Source organism: Lithobates pipiens, unplaced genomic scaffold (genome assembly GCF_037356315.1).
Source record: "Lithobates pipiens isolate NorthernLeopardFrog02 unplaced genomic scaffold, aLitPip1_a1.2 Scaffold_23, whole genome shotgun sequence".
In the NCBI taxonomy this organism is placed as follows: Eukaryota; Metazoa; Chordata; class Amphibia; order Anura; family Ranidae; genus Lithobates; species Lithobates pipiens.
Window position 1 is genome coordinate 130,051,619 of NW_027507785.1, and position 13,944 is coordinate 130,065,562.

At 44.4% G+C, this 13,944-nt stretch overlaps 1 protein-coding gene across 1 annotated transcript in view; it reads left to right on the forward strand.

Annotated features, from left to right (window-relative positions):
- Window positions 1-13,537, forward strand: part of KCNJ4 (potassium inwardly rectifying channel subfamily J member 4) — a 381,983-nt gene extending 368,446 nt beyond the window's left edge. Inside the window, exon 3 of the mRNA XM_077452360.1 lies at window positions 11,896-13,537. Coding sequence (XP_077308486.1) covers window positions 11,896-13,195 — 1,300 coding nt within the window. The 3' untranslated portion in view covers window positions 13,196-13,537. The remainder of the gene's footprint in view (window positions 1-11,895) is intronic.
- Window positions 13,538-13,944: the final 407 nt, after the last annotated feature.

Sequence of the window (13,944 nt, forward strand, 5' to 3'; positions counted from 1 at the left end):
AACGGAAGGAGACAACAGGAAGTGAGATGAAAAAAGACGGACGGCAAAACAAATTATACAGGGGTGATAACCCTTCCCTATGTTTTCCAAAAAGCTTAAAAATAGATTTTTTGACACTTTAAAAATGTACCAGTTGAAAATGACAAACAGTGCCCATATCTACCCTGCCAGTGCCCAGATCTACCCTGTCAGTTCCCAGATCTACCCTGCCAGTGCCCATCTCTACCCCGCCAGTGCCCACCTGTGCCCACCTGTGGCCACCTGTGCCCCATCTGTGCACCGCCAGTGCCCGCCAGTGCCCATCTGTGCACCGCCAGTGCCCGCCAGTGCCAATCGGTGCCCATCTGTACCAATCGTGCCCATCTGTGCCGCCTCAGCAGTGCCCATCTGTGCCGCCTCAGCTGTGCCCATCTGCTGCCTCATCAGTGCACATCTGCAATAAATCTGCACATCTGTGCAATAAATCAGTGCACATCTGTGCCGACCCATCAGTGCCCATCTGCCGACTCAGCAGTGCCCATCTGTGCCGACTCAGCAGTGCCCATCTGTGCCGACTCAGCAGTGCCCATCTGCCGCCTCAGCAGTGCCCATCTGCCGCCTCATCAGTGCACATCCGTGCACATCCGTGCAATAAATCTGCACATCTGTGCAATAAATCAGTGCACATCTGTGCCGACCCATCAGTGCCCATTTGTGCCACCTCAAAAGCACCCATCTGTGCCACCTCAAAAGCGCCCATCTGTGCCACCTCAAAAGCGCCCATCTGTGCCACCTCAAAAGCGCCCATCTGTATAATCAGTGCACATCTGTGCCGACTCATCAGTGCACATCTGTGCCAACTCATCAGTGCCCATCTGTGCCACCTCTGTCCTGCTTCAACAGTACACATCTGTGCCACCTCATCAGTGCACATCTGTGCCACCTCCTCAGTGCCCATCAGTGCTACCATGGCTAAACGAGTCTTTTCCGCTGAGGAGGCGTACCAAATTATTTCCACAGCCGATGAGAGCAACGGGGAGCTCTCCTCTTCAGATTCCTTTTCAGATTCGGATTCTGAAGCCGACATAAATTACGAGCCAGTCCTCAGCAGTGAAACACTGACTGAATCCGAGGAGGAAGATATCCGGCCCATCAAACGAAGGTGTTCTAGTGAGGCAGTGCCGTCCACCAGCACCGAAGTGCCGTTCACCAGCACCGCAGTGCCGTCCACCAGCACCGCAGTGCCCCGGCAAGAAAGGCCAAGTACCAGTGGGGTGTCATCTCAGCCCCAAAGGATTAGGAGCCATGCCGGCCTTCCCTATGCCCTTCAGAACCCCTTGTGGCTTCCTCCTAATTCAGGAGAGGCCAATGTTCCCCCTTTCACTGCCCAGCCAGGAGTCCAGGTGGACACAGAGAATTTTACCCCAATAGATTTTTTTAATTTCATTTTTACGGAGGATATGTTGTCGTCAATTGTGGCCCAGTGCAACTTGTATGCACAACAATTTATTTTGCAAAATCCGACCTCTTATTATGCCCGTCCCTACGAATGGAGAGACCTAACGGTGGAGGAGTTCAAGGTTTTTTTAGGCCTCACATTTAAGATGGGACTCAACAAAAAAAATCAATTGCGTAACTATTGGTCAACCCACCCCCTCCACCACTCACCACTCTTCTCCGCGGTAATGCCCAGAACCAGGTATCAGATCATCCTGAGGTTCTTACATTTCAGTGACAATTCCCAGTGCCTTCCACGAAATGATCCAAATTATGACCGGCTTTACAAAATTCGACCAATACTTAATTATTTTTCAGAAACATTCCCCAAATTGTTTCCCCCGGACCAACACATATGTGTGGATGAGTCCCTTATTAAATTTAGCAGCAGGCTTAGAATGAAGCAATTTATGCCCAGCAAAAGGGCCCGCTATGGGGTGAAGGTCTACAAATGATGCAACCGAGCCACAGGGTACACATTCATTCATGGTGTACGAAGGGAAGGACACCCAGCTGCAGCCCCCTAATTGTCCGGACTACTTGGGATCCAGCGGAAAAATTGTTTGGGACCTCATATACCCCCTATTGGATAAAGGCTACCACCTGTATGTAGATAACTTCTACACATCTCTGCCCCTGTTCCACAACCTTCACCGGAAGAAGACGCCAGCATATGGCACCGTAAAAAGGAATCGGAAGGGCTTTCCTCAAAGTCTTGTGAATAAGAAGCTGCGAAAAGGAGAAACCGCAAGTCTGAGAAACAAGGAGGTTCTGGCAGTGAAGTGGAGGGACAGAAGGGATGTGTATATGTTGTCTTCTATCCACAACGATACCTTCGTGGAAATCCCCAGAAGGAATGGTCCCGTAAAGAAACCCAAATGCATTTCCGAATACAATTTGTTCATGGGGGGAGTTGACTTCAACGACCAAATGATGGAACCATATCTTGTCACAAGACGGACATACCATTGGTACAAAAAAGTAGCAATTTATTTTTTTCAATTGGCCATTTACAATTCCTATGTCATTTACCGCAACTCCACCCAAAACCCCAAACGTTTCTTTGGCTACCAGGAGGAAGTTTTCACTGCCCTTATTTTCCCAAACGGCCCACCAGAAAATATCCGATCAGACGTTATTAGTCGACTCTCTGAGCGCCACTTTCCCGATAAAATCCCCCCCAAACCAACAGGCCAAAGACGTCAAAAAAGATGTAAGGTGTGTACCAGAGCAGGAGTCAGAAGAGACACATCTTATTATTGTGCACAATGTCCTTCCCAACCAGGCCTCTGCATAGGCGACTGTTTTCGGCGTTACCATACTTCAATAAATTTTTAGTGAAGTATGGTAAACATAATCCTAAGTTCCTGCCTTCATACACCTTCACACCCCTTATGCCACTGCCTGCTCTGTAACTGACCCTGGCTTGTTATTTGACCACTCTTATGCCTGCCGATTCTGTACATACCGCTGCCTGATCTGGAACTGACCCTGGACTGTTATTCGACCATGCTTCTGCCTAACGATTCTGTACATACCTCTGTCTGATTTGGAACTGACCCTGGACTGTTATTCGACCATGCTTCTGTCTAACGATTCTGTACATATCTCTGCCTGATCTGGAACTGACCTTGGACTGTTTGACCACGATATTTGCCTGCCTCTTGGACTAGTGGGATTCAACACGGGGTCTCACATATGTGAGGGGCTCCAGTATAGTTTTTCTGGAAGAAGAAAACAAATTTTCTTTGTTTTCTTATTCCTAGATTAGGGTCTGGAGACTCAGAGGCTTCAAAGAGATTTGGGAGGGAGAAGCCTCTACCCCTATCCCCATTCTGTCCTGAACGAGGCTCTACTTCTGTCTGCTGCCTGTAGGACTTACTGCCATCATGCCGCACTGACCACACCACAAGGACCTGCCTACTACCAGGACCAATATTTTTGGCACTGCTGACATCTCTGCACTGACCCTGGACTGTAATATGGACAGTATCCCTGCCTGCTGCCTGAAAAACTGTGTTCGCTGTTGCTGACCAAGTCCTTGCCTGCTGCCTGGACCAGTGATATCCTCCTGTGGACAACTGCGCTTCTAAAACCACAGGTAATCTTTTCTTTACCCTTTGCTCAGCATAATGTATTTGGGGATGTAATTCTTGGTATGTGCAGGCTATGTGTCCCTGGAACGCCGACGGTGTTTCTTGCATGTTGCGCCTCTGTATGTGGCCAGGCTGTGTAAACGTCTCACACATGTGGTATTGCCATACTCAGGAGGAGTAGTAGAATGTATTTTGGGGTGTTATTTTTGCTATGTAAATGCTATGCGTTGGAAATATCTTATAAACGGACAACTTTGTGTAAAAAAAAAATGCGTTTTAATTTTTTTCCACATTTTCCGAAAACTTCTGGAAAAAAAGGAACCATTGAAAAGACTCATTATGCCTCATAGATTATACGTTGGGGTGTTAGCTTTCCAAAATGGGGTCATTTTCTGGACGTTTCCATTGCCCTGGTGTTCCAGGGCCTTCAAAACTGTAATAGGTGGTTGAGAAATGAAATGTGTAATTTATGCTCCTAGAATGCCTGAAGGTGCTACTTCAAAATTAGGCCTCTGTATGTGGTCAGGCTGTGTAAAAGTCTCACACATGTGGTATCGTTATACTCAGGAGGAGTAGGAGTATGTATTTTGGGGTGTTATTTGTGGTATGCACATTCCGTGTGGGAGAAGTAAGCTATTACAATGAAAATTTTGTGAAAAAAAAAAATCTTAATTTTGCAAAGAATTGTGGGAAAAAATGACAACTTAAAATAACTCACCATGCCTCTTACTAAATGCATTGGAATGTCTACTTTCCAAAAAGGGGTCATTTGGGGGGCATTTGTACTTTCCTGGCTTGTTAGGGTCTCAAGAATGAAGATAGGCCTTAGTACATCAGATGTTATCTTTTTTTGCAAATCTTTATGATTTGCACCATAGCTTGTAGACTCTATAAATTTCACACAGATCATATAATATGCAAAAATTTGGGTTATTTTTACCAAAGATGTGTAGTAGTATAAATTGTGGCCAAAATTTATGAAGAAAAATTGCTAATTTGCTAAATTTTGTCACAGAAACGAAGAAAAATTCATTTTTTTTCAAACTTTTCGGTCTTTTTTCATTTATAGCGCAGAAAATAAAAAACCGAGAGGTGATCAAATACCACCAAAAGAAAGCTCTATTGGTATGAAGAAAAGGACAAAAAAATCATTTGGCTACAGTGTTGCATGACTGAGTAATTGTCATTCAAAATGTGAGAGCACTGAAAGCTGAAAATTGGTCTGGGACTGAGGGGGGTTTAAGTGCCCAGTAAGCAAGTGGTTAAAGCATTTCTGTATGTTACTACAATGATTTTACATTCTGGCTACCCCTGAACAAAGGATGTATACAGTACATAGGGACATCAGTTATTAACACAGTGTTGCCACCTGACCACTATATTAGGTTGATGTGCATGTATTGCAAAAAAAATAGTTTGTATACACACAGCAAACACACGATCACCTACCGTATATACTCGAGTATAAGCCGAGATTTTCAGCCTCTTTTTTGAGGCTGAAAGTGCCCCCCTCGGCTTATACTCGAGTCATCGCCGTCTGCCTGCCCGATCAGCGTGTCGAGCAGACAGACGGCGGCCATTCTACTATTCAAAAGCCGTGCCTCCGTCTGTGATAGGCGGAACACTCAATTTCCCAGCAGTCAGTGGTCCGCCTATCACGGACATCCGCTCATCCTCATACTACGGACGAGGATGAGAGGATGTCCGTGATAGGCGGAACACAGACTGCTGGGAAATTGAGTGTTCCGCCTATCACAGACGGAGGCGCGGCTTTTGAACAGTGGAATGGCCGCCGAGGCGCCGACGAAGAGCGGCGATCCTGGCATGGCAGAAGGACGGAGGCTCGGGACGGGACGGAGGCTCGGGACACAGGTAGGCTGGACACACAAGGCTGCACGGACACACACACAGGCATGGATGGACACACACACAGGGATGGATGGACACACACACAGGGATGGATGGACACACAGGGATGGACAGGCATGTCTCACCCTCGGCTTATACACGAGTCAATAAGTTTCCCAGTTTTTTTGGGGTAAATTGGGGGCCTCGGCTTATATTCGGGTCGGCCTATACTCAAGTATATACGGTATTCCAAATGTATTATTTTCACTGCAATTGAATACATTGCATAATTATTAATAATAAGTAAAATTAAAGATGTTAAAAATTAATTTACCCTGGATTCCCTGAGCTAGAATAAAACCATCAAGCAAAAAGTTGTTCGAGCTCCAATGCTGCCTTTTCCAGGGTACAGTATGAAGTGCAGTGCTCGGCACAGTGGGAGTAGCTTTACATTAAGGAAACCCAAGCTGAGTATAGGTTCTGTAAGTTCTGTATGTAAGATGTAGTAACAAGGTGTAAAGTCAGTGTGGTTTCACAACATATAACACACAATATCTCCACAACCAAAGCGGCACAAACTTTTATTTTTGCAGCACAAACCAGCACAAACCAGCACAAACGAATGACGTGTTTGTTTTTCAAATTCGGTAACGTGGGGTGCAAAGTGGGCGGGGTTTCACAACATATAACACACAATATCTCCACAACCAAAGCGGCACAAACGTTTATTTTTGCAGCACAAACCAGCACAAACGCGGCACAAACGAATTGCGCATTTGTTTTTCAAATTCGGTAACGTGGGGTGCAAAGTGGGCGGGGTTTCAGCAACTATAACACACAATATCTCTGCAACCAAAGCGGCACAAACGTTTATTTTTACAGCACAAACCAGCACAAAGGCGGCACAAACGAATGGCACGTTTGTTTTTCAAATTCGGTAACGTGGGGTGCAAAGTGGGCGGGGTTTCAGCAACTATAACGCACAATATCTCCGCAACCAAAGCGGCACAAACGTTTATTTTTGCAGCACAAACCAGCACAAACGAATGGCGCGTTTTTTTTTCAAATTCGGTAACGTGGGGTGCAAAGTGGGCGGGGTTTCAGCAACTATAACGCACAATATCTCCGCAACCAAAGCGGCACAAACGTTTATTTTTGCAGCACAAACCAGCACAAATGCGGCACAAACAAATGGCGCGTTTGTTTTTCAAATTCAACAACGTGGGGTGCAAAGTGGGCGGGGCTTGCATTAAATCGAATGTTTAATATCTCAGAAACCGAACCGGCACAAACACAAATTTTTGCGGCACAAATCAGCACAAACACAGCACAAACGAATGGTATATTTTTATTCAGGTTTTACAAACATGGGGTGCCAACTTCACACAGCTGTAAACTGCTTTTAAGTCTAGTTGCCATTTATTGTATGTCTCAGAGCAGGTGGAGAGTGAAATTGCATGGGGGGCCCCCAAGAATACTTTTGCCCAGGGTCCAATCAATATTAACCACTTTCAGACCAGACCATTTTGCTGGCTTAAGACCAGACCACTTTTTGCGATTCGGCACTGCTTTGCTTTAACTGACAATTGCGCGGTCATGTATGCAACGTGGCTCATAAACAAAATTGACGTCGTTTTTTTCCCACAAATAGAGCTTTCTTTTGGTGGTATTTGATCACCCCTGCGTTTTTTATTTTTTGCGCTATAAACAAAAATAATAATAAGCGACAATTTTGAAAAAAACATAATTTTTTACTTTTTGTTATAATAAATATCCCCCAAAAATATATAAAGAAACATTTTTTCCCTCAGTTTAGGTCGATATGTATTCTTCTACATATTCTTGGTAAAAAAAAAAAATGCAATAAGGGATTATTGATTGGTTTCCACAAAAGTTAGAGCGTTTACAAAATAGGGGATAGTTTTATGGCATTTTTATTAATATTTTTTTTTTTACTGGTAATGGCGGCGATCAGCGATTTTTATTGTGACTGCGACATTATGGCGGACACATCAGACATTTTTGACACATTTTTGGGATCGTTGTCATTTATACAGCAATCAGTGCTATACAAATGCAGTTATTCCTGTGTAAATGACACTGGCAGTGAAGGGGTTAACCAGGGGGTGGCAGCGTAGGGTTTAAGTGTTCCTAGGGGCGTGTTACTAATTGTGGGGGGCTGGGCTTTGTGTTGGTGAACACTGATCTCTGCTCCAATCACATGGAGCAGAGATCAGCGTCACTTGTTGCTAGGCAGAACGGGGAGATGCTGTTTACAACGGCATCTCCCCGTTCAGCCTCCCCATGAGATGATCGCGGGTATCCCAGCAGCGATCGAGTCCGCAGACCCACAACCGGTCTCACGGGATGGCAGGGCGGCATATAAAAATGGACGCACCTGCCCGTGCCATTCTGCCGACGTACATAGGTGTGCGCCGGTCGGGAATTGGTTAAAGACGGCCCTGCTCATCCAGACAGGTTACATAGGTTAAAAATGGCAATCGGATTTTCCCCGGATCAACTTTACCTATATTACTGTACCTACACATATCTTCAGTGATGCAGCTTCCTATATCACCTTTTCATCTACAGCCTGCTCACAGGACAGGAAAGTAGTACAGAATGCAGTACAGCTAAACAACAAAGTACAGCAATTTTTCTAGCTGAAAAAATATGAAAAATCTTTTGGAAGATAAAACAGTAATATACGGTATATGTGTTTTTAAACTAGCGGTTTGGAAATGTACTTTAATGCACACCCTATGGAGCCAGGTCACTGTGGTAAATGTACATATCACTGAAGGGTTACTACCACACATGATTTTGGGACTGATCACTGAAGGGTAAATGCACATACTCTTGAGACAAGTCATGGAGGAGCTAATGTGCATACTCTGAATTGGTCACTGAGGTAATAATGCACATATTCTGTGGAATGGTTACTGAGCTGTAAAGGTGCATACTCTGTGGACCGGTCACTGAAGAGATAATGTTCATATATTGAAGAGTGGTCATTGAGGATTAATTCACTGTAATGATAGCAACCTTTATTTCCCTATCTCCTTAGGTACACAGGCTCAGATTGGCAGTTTTTATATAGTTAATATGAACTCACGCAGTAGGCAGCATTTTCCAGTGTTCAGTACCAACTTCAGGCACTGTTTCAACGGGTAAAAAAAAGCACAATATAAATCCTAGCCTGTCTCTACCATCAGAGGCGGCTCTCTAATTAGGCAAATTAGGCGACCGCCTAAGGCCTCACACTCACAGGGGCCTCGCGGCTGCCTAATTTGCTTCTGCTCGATCACTGAAATGACTAACAGGTTCCAGGTGCCATCTGTAAAAGCCGTGCGGGCAGCCATAGGGCTGTCAAGCAGGTCGCAAGCGGGTCGCAAGTCCATATGAGGCCTTAAAGCAGCTGAGCTGCTCCTTCAGCCCGTGCCGCTCACCTGGCCTCTCCGCGTCTGGCCGGCTGTCTATTCGGGTCAGGAGTCGGGCCATGTCTCACCCTCTCTCTGCGCTGGAAACCCCCCACTCTCCTTCCTTTGTGGATGTAGAATGATTAAGTCACACCCCCTTCCCATTCTCTCAAGGCACAGGGGAAAATCCTACAGGGGTTGTCACCTTGCTGGGTCCCAGATGTTGTATTGGCTGCATATGTCTGATGGGTGAGGAGGGCCTGGAAGCGGTGCTGATCGCCTGTGTGCTAGATCCACACATCTTTCTGCAGCCATTTTTACTTGCTTGAATTTTTTTTATCCATTATGGGCGTGAGTGGGGCCTTGTGTCTAAATTTTGCCTAAGGCCTCACAAAGCCTAGAGCCGCCTCTGTCTACCATACAATTCAAAACCCTCTCATCCGGAAAAATGGACCTGGTCACTAGTTCCAAAAAATAGTAGCTTGAACTTACTAAGCATCCATCACACAGTCTATCTCTGTAGTGCAACATTATCTTCTTTTCTTAAGGTATCAGAGAGAATATGTTCTTAGCTATGCAAGCTTGTTTTCCAAAAGCCAAGCGGTGCAAATACACCCTTTCACTAAACTGTTTACTCCAGTGCTTCTTTTACAACACATACACTGGAGACTGGCCACTAAGGTGTTGATACACATTCTCTGAAGGCAAGTGACTATGGTGTAAATACTAAAGACTGGTCATTAAAACAAAAACAGCAATAGGGCAACACAGTGGTGTAGTAGTTAGCACTCTCACCTAGCGGTAAGAAGGGTCACTGGTTCAAATCCCAACTGTGACACTACCTGCCTGGAGTTTGCATGTTCTCCCTGTGCCTGTGTGGGTTTCCTCCCACACTCCAAAGACCTGTAGGTAGGTTAATTGGCTTCTGTCCAAAATTGACCCTAGTATATGAATGGGGACCTTGGATTGTGGGCTTCTTGAGGGTAGGGACCAATGTGAGTGTGCAATGTACAGGGATACGGACAATTGTGAGGGACACTTACTCAGGTTGGACTGGTGTCTTTATTCAACCTTACTAACTACGTAACTGTGTTTTTCAAGACACCTCAACAGGTCATATTTTCAAGCTCTCCATTATTTTGTACAGGTTATTTGATCAGTTTCACTGCCTTAGTAGTTACCACAGCTGTATCATCTGTGGGAAATCCTGAAAACATGACCTGTTGGGCCGCCTTGAGGGCTGGAGTTGAAAAAAGTGAAATATAACTAAAACTTTATTTTTTTAATTTTGGATAGAGTAAGGGAGGGATATGTAACCCCTGTCATTTTTTTTTTTGGCTGTGTTGTATTGTATCCCTTCACTTCCTGTCCCATAGCAAAAACAGGAAGTGAAAATAAATCCTTCCAAACATAGGGAATCCCAGAGTGTCCCCAGGTACGAGTTGGAAGATTTTCATTCTATTACTGTTCAGGTGTCAACCCAAATTTTGTGATTTTTAATGATAATATATAGGCTACTTTCACACTGAGGCACTTTACCGCGTTTTAGCCCTAAAAATAATGCCTGCAAAGTGTCTGTGCAGCGCCTCTCCTGTCACTCCAGTGTGAAAGCCCGAGTGCTTTCACACTGGAGCGGTGCATTACGTTAAAAAAAGTCCTGCAAGCAGCATCTTTGGAGCGCTCCTAAAGCACCCTTGCCCATTAAAATCAATGGGCAGCGCCGCCAAAGCTCCTGCAAAGCGCTTTGGCAGCAACGCTTTGTGGGCACTATTAACCATTTCATTGACCACTAGTGGGGGTTAAAACCGCTCCGCTAGTGGCCAAAAAGCACCACTGAAACAACGGTAAAGGGATGCTAAAAATAGCAGCGCTTTAACGCCAATGCCCCCCCTGCCCCAGTGTGAAAGTGCCCTTAGGGATGAGCCAAACATCAAAAGAGAAGTATAGCTTTTAAAAAATATAAAATAAATCATACTCACCTAGGTGGATGCAGCATCAATCTGAGTAGTGAGAACTGAAGGATGAAACACTGCTGGTCACTCAGTTTTCCCCCTCCGCTCTAAGCAGAGAGCCAGGACTGTCAGTCACCAGCTCTCTGCTCTGCCCCTCTGCACTCACTGGACTGCTGAGCTGTGAAGGGGGCAGGAGGGGCTGGCTCAGGCTCTCAGGGGATTTCTGAGAGGCTGAGCCAGGTGCCGGTCAAGGGTTCTGGGTCAGGATCTTTTCAGAGCTTGGACCGGTTCTGTTACATCAGCCAACAGCGGGCTTCAGCCTACTGTCGGCTGAAAATGGGTCACAAGAGTGCAGAACGAACTGCACTCCTGTAATCCAGAGGAGAGGTATAGCAAAAAAGCTTTGGCTTTACTTCTCCTTTAAGGCGTTATTGCACCTACCATATTCTGGGGAATGATGACTGCAAGGGTAATGCTCATACTTTGGAGACTGGTCGATGGGGAGTTAAGCGGGCCATATATTAATACAGTTTTCTTATTCAATTTCCTTTAGATTTACCTTCAACTATGTAGTGCAAGGGTCTTCCTGATTGCGTACAAATTGAAAGTGTTTAGGTTTGACTTCATATTATATGGCTTTGGTAAATCTAAAGGAAAATAATACAAAAAAATAGATGCTGGTAAGCCAAAAAAGCTAGATGAAACCAGTTTGGAACCTGAACTGCTGTGTGAACTTACTACCTATAAAAAAAAAAACTCCAGTCTGAGCCAGTGTACCCCAAGCTATTATTAGAGTGAAACAACTGTCCCAATAGTCACCAATGGGTCAATACATATACTATGAAAAGTGGTCTCTGAGGGCTTAATGCACTTAAAAAACAAGCTTCTGAGCTCTGTTTTCTGAATGGACACCTTACTGTTGAACTGGATAATAATAAGTGAGGTATGTGCTGGAGTAGGGTGGGATCTCGCTTGTAAAGAATGCTCCGTTTAGCTAAACATAGTAGTAGCCCCAAGCAACATTAGCCCCAAGTGTAACATTATTACTGTCTGCATGCCAAACTGTATCTGCTTCTAATGAACTTTTCTCTTTGTCTTTTGCAGTAGGTACAGCATTGTATCCACAGATGAGGAAGGCCTTCGTATGCCAACCCTGGGTCTTAATGGTCACTGGTCATCTTCTCTCCACCACCCTCATTCACGTCGGAAAAGGCGTAATCGTTTTGTCAAAAAGAATGGTCAATGCAATGTCTACTTTGCAAATCTAAGCAACAAATCACAACGTTACATGGCTGACATTTTTACAACATGTGTTGATACACGTTGGCGATACATGCTGCTTATCTTCTCAGCTGCTTTCCTAGCATCATGGCTTTTCTTTGCTTTTCTCTTCTGGTGCATTGCATTCATTCATGGGGACTTAGCTGTTGTGATTCCAGGAGGGAGATCAGGTCCTCCCAAACCATGCCTAATGCATGTTAATAGCTTTGTTGAAGCTTTCCTCTTCTCAGTAGAGACACAGACTACAATAGGGTATGGGTTCCGCTGTGTGACTGATGAATGCCCTTTAGCCATCCTTGCTGTAGTAGCACAATCCATTCTTGGCTGCCTCATTGACTCTTTCATGATTGGTACAATAATGGCCAAAATGGCTCGGCCCAAAAAACGAGCTCAAACCCTACTTTTTAGTCATCATGCTGTAATTGCCCTAAGAGATGGAAAGCTCTGTTTGATGTGGAGAGTTGGAAATCTACGCAAAAGTCACATTGTAGAAGCCCATGTCAGAGCTCAACTGATCCGACCTTATATTACACAAGAGGGTGAGTACCTGCCCGTGGACCAGCGGGACTTGAATGTGGGATATGACAGTGGGCTGGATCGCATCTTTTTGGTTTCACCCATCATTATAGTGCATGAGATTGATGAGGAAAGCCCTCTCTATACAGTAGGAAAGGAGCAGTTAGAAGGAGAAGACTTTGAGATTGTTGTTATTTTGGAGGGCATGGTGGAGGCCACAGCTATGACAACTCAAGCTCGCAGTTCGTACTTAGCAAGTGAAATCCGCTGGGGACACAGGTTTGAGCCTGTTGTATTTGAGGAGAAGAATCATTACAAAGTGGATTATTCTCACTTTCACAAAACCTACCAGGTGCCAGGGACCCCTGTTTGTAGTGCACGAGAACTGCACGAGAGTCGTATAACTGCTTTACCTTCCCCAAGCGCCTTCTGCTATGAAAACGAACTGGCTCTTCTCAGCCAAGAGGAGGATGAGGATGAAGAAGCTGTTGGAGGTGTACCAGATGAAGGAGTTATCCATGTTATGGGAAGTCATTTAGAACTTGATCGCCTTCAGGCCTCTATGGCATTAGACAACATTTCTTATAGAAGAGAGTCAGCTATATGATGTCAATGCCAAGACTTGGAGTACTTTTCTAAGACCACACCTAGGCAGGTGGTGGTGTACTTTTATTTGTTTGTCTATGTCTCTTTTTCCTGATAAAGTAATTACCTTTTGCACTGCAAAAAAAAAAAAAAAAAAAAAAACTTTCAATTTCAAATGTATTGACTTCTCCAGCAGATTGTTGCCACTTTTACAATTATGAATATGTATGCTCTGAAGGCAGGGAACATCAGCCATTTTCCTGATCTTGAGAAAGGGAACAACATGGCTGGGTACATTCAGTGTATAAAAATCTTTTGTACAGATGCAAGTTATAAATAAACCTCTAATCTGTGCTCTTCCAAACCACACATGCTTTTATATTGATCTTTTCTGATATGCAGGGAAAATGTGCAGGCGGCAGCTGAGGCGAAAAAGAAGCTTAAAAGCCTTAATTAACAAAAAAGAGACTTGCTTAAAAGGGCCAGTAAACTTCAAATGCAAGTTTACTCTCAATAATATTTAGTATTTTATAAATAATACCCATTTATTTTAATTTTCCTTTTCGTCCCGATTTCTTTTTTTGCCTATGTGCCTATTCCAATCACTATAAAGGCACATTAACTTTTCCTGGTAAAATCTGCTATACAGTAGATGTATATATAGATAAAATGGTCTTCACTATGTGGTATCACAGTCCTGACACAGTGGCAAGAAACAATATATGAACCCAATATATACCCAATATATAAATTAACTGGTTTTCTGCAATA